General features: G+C 51.5%; 1 protein-coding gene across 1 annotated transcript in view; it reads left to right on the forward strand.

Annotated features, from left to right (window-relative positions):
- LOC146832948 (uncharacterized) overlaps window positions 1-3,974 on the forward strand; it is a 209,177-nt gene extending 205,203 nt beyond the window's left edge. The window contains exons 20-21 of the mRNA XM_085600029.1: window positions 148-238; window positions 2,396-3,974. Of these exons, the coding sequence (XP_085456155.1) occupies window positions 148-238; window positions 2,396-2,769 (465 nt within the window). The 3' untranslated portion in view covers window positions 2,770-3,974. The remainder of the gene's footprint in view (window positions 1-147; window positions 239-2,395) is intronic.
- The last annotated feature ends 2,026 nt before the right edge of the window (window positions 3,975-6,000 follow it).

The following is a 6,000-nucleotide window of genomic DNA, read 5'->3' on the forward strand; positions in this document are numbered from 1 at the left end:
GGATGACTTTGTGTGGACGTCTGTAAATACCCCAGATTATATGTGTATGGATGGCTTTGTGTATTGCTGTGTCTGTGTCTATGTTGTTGTGTGATCTAACGAAAGCCACATATATTGTCTTTTTTACCACTTTTTTTTTTATTTAAGGCGTTGTTGCTGATGGACGAATCGGAAACAAACGAAGAAGCCGGGATCCACAGAGCGCCGAAAAGCTATGGGCACGAGAACCTGGCGCTAGGTGAGTATCCAGGATGGGTGATGCGTGAGGTGGGGCGACGTATGAAAGGGCAGTGCATGAAGCATGCCAGTCTAATAGTGGTGCCAGTATACTAGAGTCACCAAGGTAGGGGTGCCAGAATGGGGCCGGAAGGGGGGTTGAGTTAACGCTGCCGATGCCCGGGCTGGGTTCAAGGGGTTGCCTTTCTACCACAAGTGGAAGTCCGAAGGGGCGCGGGTGTATTGTGGACTCGTAGTAGGTTGCAGTGCACGGAGGGTGGCATTCTTAAGGGGCTGCCAGTATTCCATGGCCACCAGTTATCAGAGGGCACCGGGACATGTGGAAGAGAAGAATGGTACCAGCCAGGACAGAAGCGGCATTGATTGTGCGGAAAGTGTGCACGAGGGGTAAACCCTGTACGGAAGCAGGGATGGGTACCAGCTTGTGACGCAAGTGTTCTACAGGGGGAACCGCGACACTGCGCGCGCAGGGCGCCAATACCAGTGCGCGAGAGTGACCCGTGTCAGTATGTGAGTCCCTGAGTATGGGAGGTGCCAGTGCCCTAGTATGCTCCAGTGTAAAAGGGGTGCCAGTGTGCGAAAGGCACGCAGCTCGACGCCAGCTGTGGGACTGCCGGAATGCGGCTGTGAAGGGCGGGCTTATCTCCTCAGCAAGCCTTGCGCTCACTATGTTTTCAGTTGGTCGCCGTTGCTAGGAGGGGTCAGGTACCCTGGGTACCACAGGGCGAGGCTGGGTGACTCACGGCCTCCAGTGTCTGTCAGGCCTTATCCCGGCAGGGTGGCACGGGCGGAGGGTATCGACGGGCGAGAAATGACTTCTTAATGTGCTCTTTACACTTACACTTAGCTCCTCCCTGTTTGGCACGAGAAAACCCACCCACGGCTGGGTGGGGGGTGGGAAAGATGCCCAGTGAGACGTGCAGGGGGCAGTACACCAGTGTCTGTGGTGCCCCAGCTGGGGGTCACTGCTCAGGGGCAGTGCGCTGCCCTGTGAACTTGCTGAGGGCGGGGTATAGGGCTAAGGCATCCCACCTTCGTTGAGGGAGCTGAACTATTAACAATTTATAAGAATTGGGACATTCATCTTTAAAATGTTCACAGTAATTAATATGCTAAACATTAAAATGTTTGCAGTTTTCTAACCTCAGACATGCGAGTGGTCTTTCATGTGGCAAGTGGTATGTTAACAAGTAAGAGTGGTCTTCTCCCTGTCCCATCACTGTGTCTGCTGAGGGAGGGAGGGGGTCCTAGGGGTCGCGCATCGCCCCTGTGCTGTGTCAGGTTAATGGTGGTGGTACCCCAACCCTGTCACCAACGATGATGCCAACACTTGTTAGTTTGGAAGAGTAAAGGCCGCGGTTTGTAGGCTATTTTCACATACAAGGTGCCCTCCTCGTGTGGTGGGGTTCATTCAGGCCTGGCCCGGGGTATAAGGTCAGGTGAACGGAGCCCACTGGGCCTGGCGAGGGCGTCTCGATACAGAGACCGGGCTTCGCGGCACTATATGCTGAGGAGAGCTTGGCTCTGACTCAGGACACCCCGCACAGGGACATGACTACCTATCGTGCAGCAGTTACAGTGACACCGTGGCCTGCAGGCCTACCGAACTCTTGCTTTATTTTGATACCCAACCCGAGGCCTACACCGGGCCTGGGCGCCGTGAGGGAGCCTCGACGCACACAGAGCCCTCCCCTGGTATTGTGCCTGCGCCGTCTCGTCTCAGAGAGGGCGCCCCTTCTCGTCTTAGATACGCAGCGAGGGCATTCCTGAGTCTGGGACTCTGGACGCGCACGGATCTCAATCCATGCGGGGCCTGGTGTTGGGGTCTGTTCTGAATGGCAGACCGTAGGCGCCTGGATGGTTGAAGGGCTGGAATAACTGGTCGCCTGGAGCAGGCTGTGTATGACACTGTGAGTGCTGACGCGCGGGGTCTTGAACTGTGAGTGTTTCTTCATATGAGGCCAATGATGATAGATTAGAACCCACAGTGTTTGCACGGCCTGGGACTTGCCTTCTGTACACTAGAAGTCATTCTCGTTAAGCCCCAAGTACATATGATGCCTGTTTTGTGATGTACCGGTGTACCGAGACCTCGCCTGTGTATGCATCCGATGCCAGCAGGGCAGGGCGTTGACGCCTGTCATCTTTCTGCTTCCAGGGAGCCTCATTTCCGGCTTGCGGCTGTGGCTTCAGAGGACCCTGCGACACAGCAGCGCCCTGGCCCCCTGCGGCCTGGGGGAGGTCGTCGAGAGGAGACTGCAGGCGGTCTCTGCTGGAGAGACAGTCGAGGATAGCGTGAGTGCGCTGAAGGCCGTGCAGGTGATGTGCCAGGCAGTGATGGAGACCACGTGCCAGGATCTGCTGTCCCTCTGTCCTGAGATCCGAGCCGCTGTGGAGCGACCGCAGGCTGGGGGCCCCCACGGGGAGACATTGGTGATCCAAAGACCTCCACCTGCTGAGACTCAACCTGGGGGTCAGGGGAGAAGCAGGGAGGCGCCCCCGTCGTTGTGCGGAGCCCTGGAGGGCTGGTGAGAAGAACGACATGGCTCACAACATGGACATCGTTGCAGTCCGCGCCCCTAGAGCGAGGGTATGATAGGGCGCACCTTTAGGGGCCACAGGGCACCCCTGGAAGGATCACTCTCTGGTGCATGTCTCAAGAACGGCCGAGCAGAAACCGTGGCTGGGTATATGGGACATGTCAGAGGGACGGGCTAGTGGGGAGAGGCTGAGCAGACTCCAAGGTGAGTCATAGTATATGGGGCATGTCCGAGGGACAGGTTGAGCAGACTCTAGTGCGGGGCACAATTGAAGCATGTCTATAGGGACAGGCCTAGCAGATACTCTGGTGGGTCGTTCTATGGAGCACGTCTGTTGGAAGAGGCTAAGTACACACTGGGTGGGTTAGGTAGTGTGAAGAAGTGAAACTTTAAATATGGTTTCTGTAACGATTTGCTTTAATTCTGAGGTTTTTTTTTTAAACAAGATGCTATATAGTTCTAACTATACGCATGGCAAAACAGCAATACTCACTTAAAGTCGCACCAGCTTCAATACTCACCCAAATATGTTGGTTTGTAGGCACCATTCTGCCCTTTCCTTTTTCAAGAATGAGCAGTGATGTGGCCTTTCTAGCATTTTTCATCATGGCTGTGATGAATTTCACTCTAATGTCCCAATCCCCAGTGGCAGCGAGACCCATAGTTTTATTTCACGAGGTAAGATCTTTTGAAGATTCCACAGCTCACATCTAATTCTTGTAAATAGTTAATTAATCTTGAATTGTAGTTTGTGTGCGTGATTGTTACCATGGGCAGTACATTGGCGACAAGGCTTTCCTTTAGTGCTTTTGTTCACCTACCACTCCCGGCCTACAGCTCATACCTCTGTTTTCTTTAGATGATCCTTCTGTCAAGCTGCGCCCAAGCTAAAGAGAATGACAGTTGCGTCGTCTAGTATTGGTATTGTAGCTGCAAGGATCCCTGGAGAGGTGCTGACGTTAAATGTGGCCTTCCACTTTTCTCACACTATTTGTGGCTCCATTGGTACCGGTGAATCATGGAATTTGATATATTTCATTGCGGTTATTGGCTTCAGAGATGAGGGGCGCATGAAAGCAGTGCCAGTGGTTGCAGACGGTGGACTCAGATTCAGTTTTGGGACCTTGGACTTCTTGTTTATCATTAGACTTTGATTAGAAAAGTAGAAAAGGGACAAGGAAGGAAGAAGAGAGATGAAGACAGGAATGAAAAGAACCTAGAAGCATGAGATAAATCGATGGGTAGCAGAAGGAGGCATGAGGAGGAATGAGTACCAGGCCGCATTCATCATTTGCAGCCTCGGCATTGGGCAGCGCAGAAAGTGGGCTCCTTAGAAAAACTTCGGACCCCGCAATTATTTTTATACAATTAATCTGAGCATGAAGGGGCTTTTATTCACTGCAGGGGCCTGTACCCAGGAACATTATTTATAAAATGACAAATGTCACACCAATACCTATCCCAAGCCAGTGTGCTCACATTTTTCTTGCTAATTAAAAACATTGACAGAGTACTACATGTTTCACTTAATGTGCCAGGAGCCTCGTGAACCCATTGACTCATTTGTCACTCACCTTCAAGCAGAAGCAAAGGCCTGTGATTTCCATAAGTGGAGCTGTGAGGAATTCTCGAAGGTTCATTTCTTTGTAGGGAACAAATCCTCATCTTTTTGAACAAAGGTTTTGACAAAGCCTGGGAATCTCAAAGGTATATTGGTAATGACACAAGCAGTTCACTCTGTGGACATTCAGCCAGAAGCGTTTGACCACCACATGCATGATGGGCCATACGTGTTGAAGCATGTTGTTTGCAAGAGAGTTGTTTGTTGAACACGAATGAAAGAAGAAAGGAGTGCCCTCACTGCAGATATCGTCTCCCTCTTATGGGTGATCACCTGGTGCTCCAGAGTAACAGCTTCCCTGCAGAGTCAGAACTATTTGATGACAGTCTGAAAATTCTGAACTCCAACTCATCAGAACCCTGAGCTTCAGTGATATTGATTTGTTTTGTTTTTCAAGGACAAGCTCCCACTTTGGCAGTTTATGTTTGAAAAAAAAAACGTTTGCATAGCACAATCATTGGCAACACTCCCCACCCACCACACATAGCATGCATGCTAATAAATAAATACACCACACAGTTTTATTTGGGTACAATTGCTGCAGGTTTGTTATATACACCGTTATGTAATATGGTGGGTTATCTTACGGGCGATCCGAGGGCAGGCAACCATCTGGGCCGCCTGCCCGCCTGATGAGCCATGCAGCACTGGGGCGAACCCCATCTGTGCTGCCCCTTCTGGTGATCCTCTTCCTGGATCATGTGACACATGGTCCCTTATTACTCACGCCCCTTTCAGGGCGGAGCGTAGCAAGGCAAGCCCCGGTTGTTCAGGCCCACAACCGCCCGAAGGACCAACGGTGCGCCGACACAGTTTTCCAGGAACCTCCCATGAGGCTCCTGGGCTTTGGCTCTGGCACCCCTATGTGCCAGACGGCGTGTCCAGCGTGCAAAAGAGGACGTCCCGATGGTGGGGGAGACATATATACCCCTCTCCCTGTCCTCACGCACAGGAAGTGACGCTCGGCTTGCATGCCGCAAACAAGGCTGGGGGGGGGTGGGACTCCTCCCTGAGTCCCTACACCAATATGGGTGTGTGGGGTTCCCCGATGGCACTAGAGTGCCCGCTCTGCCATCTCTTCAGACTTTGGAGCAACCGTCACATCTTGGTTGCTCTGAAGGCTTATAGATCCCCAGCTGGCAGGCAGACAGAGATCTCCCAATTGGGCAGACATCCCTCTGCCAGGGGAATAAAGGTCAACCCCTCTTCTGAACTTATTGCCCTGTTGGCAGCCCATGAGAATCTAAATGACCCTGCTAGTTTCCGTGAGCTGTCAGTGGCTGAGATATTTCAAGAAGAAATACACAAGGTGTTTCAAGGTGTTCCCAACTATTTAAACTATAGTGATTACATCCCTGTGTTTGGCAAGTCTCAACAAATGCTCTAGTGAACGGCTGTAGTGTCTTGGCTGAAGCAAATCTAACCTTCATCAAGGAGAAGTGCACCTTATGTCAGCTAGTTTTGAAGTTCTTTGGGCACATTTTCTCCACTTGGAATGAAGCTGAACCCTGAAAACATAGGCACTCCCCAATCGACACCAGCGGCTTTCTATAGATAGATATTTAGATATACCTTTATTGTGCGGTTAATTAAAATTGTTAC

The sequence above is a fragment of the Triturus cristatus genome, chromosome 4_2 (genome assembly GCF_964204655.1).
Source record: "Triturus cristatus chromosome 4_2, aTriCri1.1, whole genome shotgun sequence".
Lineage (NCBI taxonomy): Eukaryota > Metazoa > Chordata > Amphibia > Caudata > Salamandridae > Triturus > Triturus cristatus.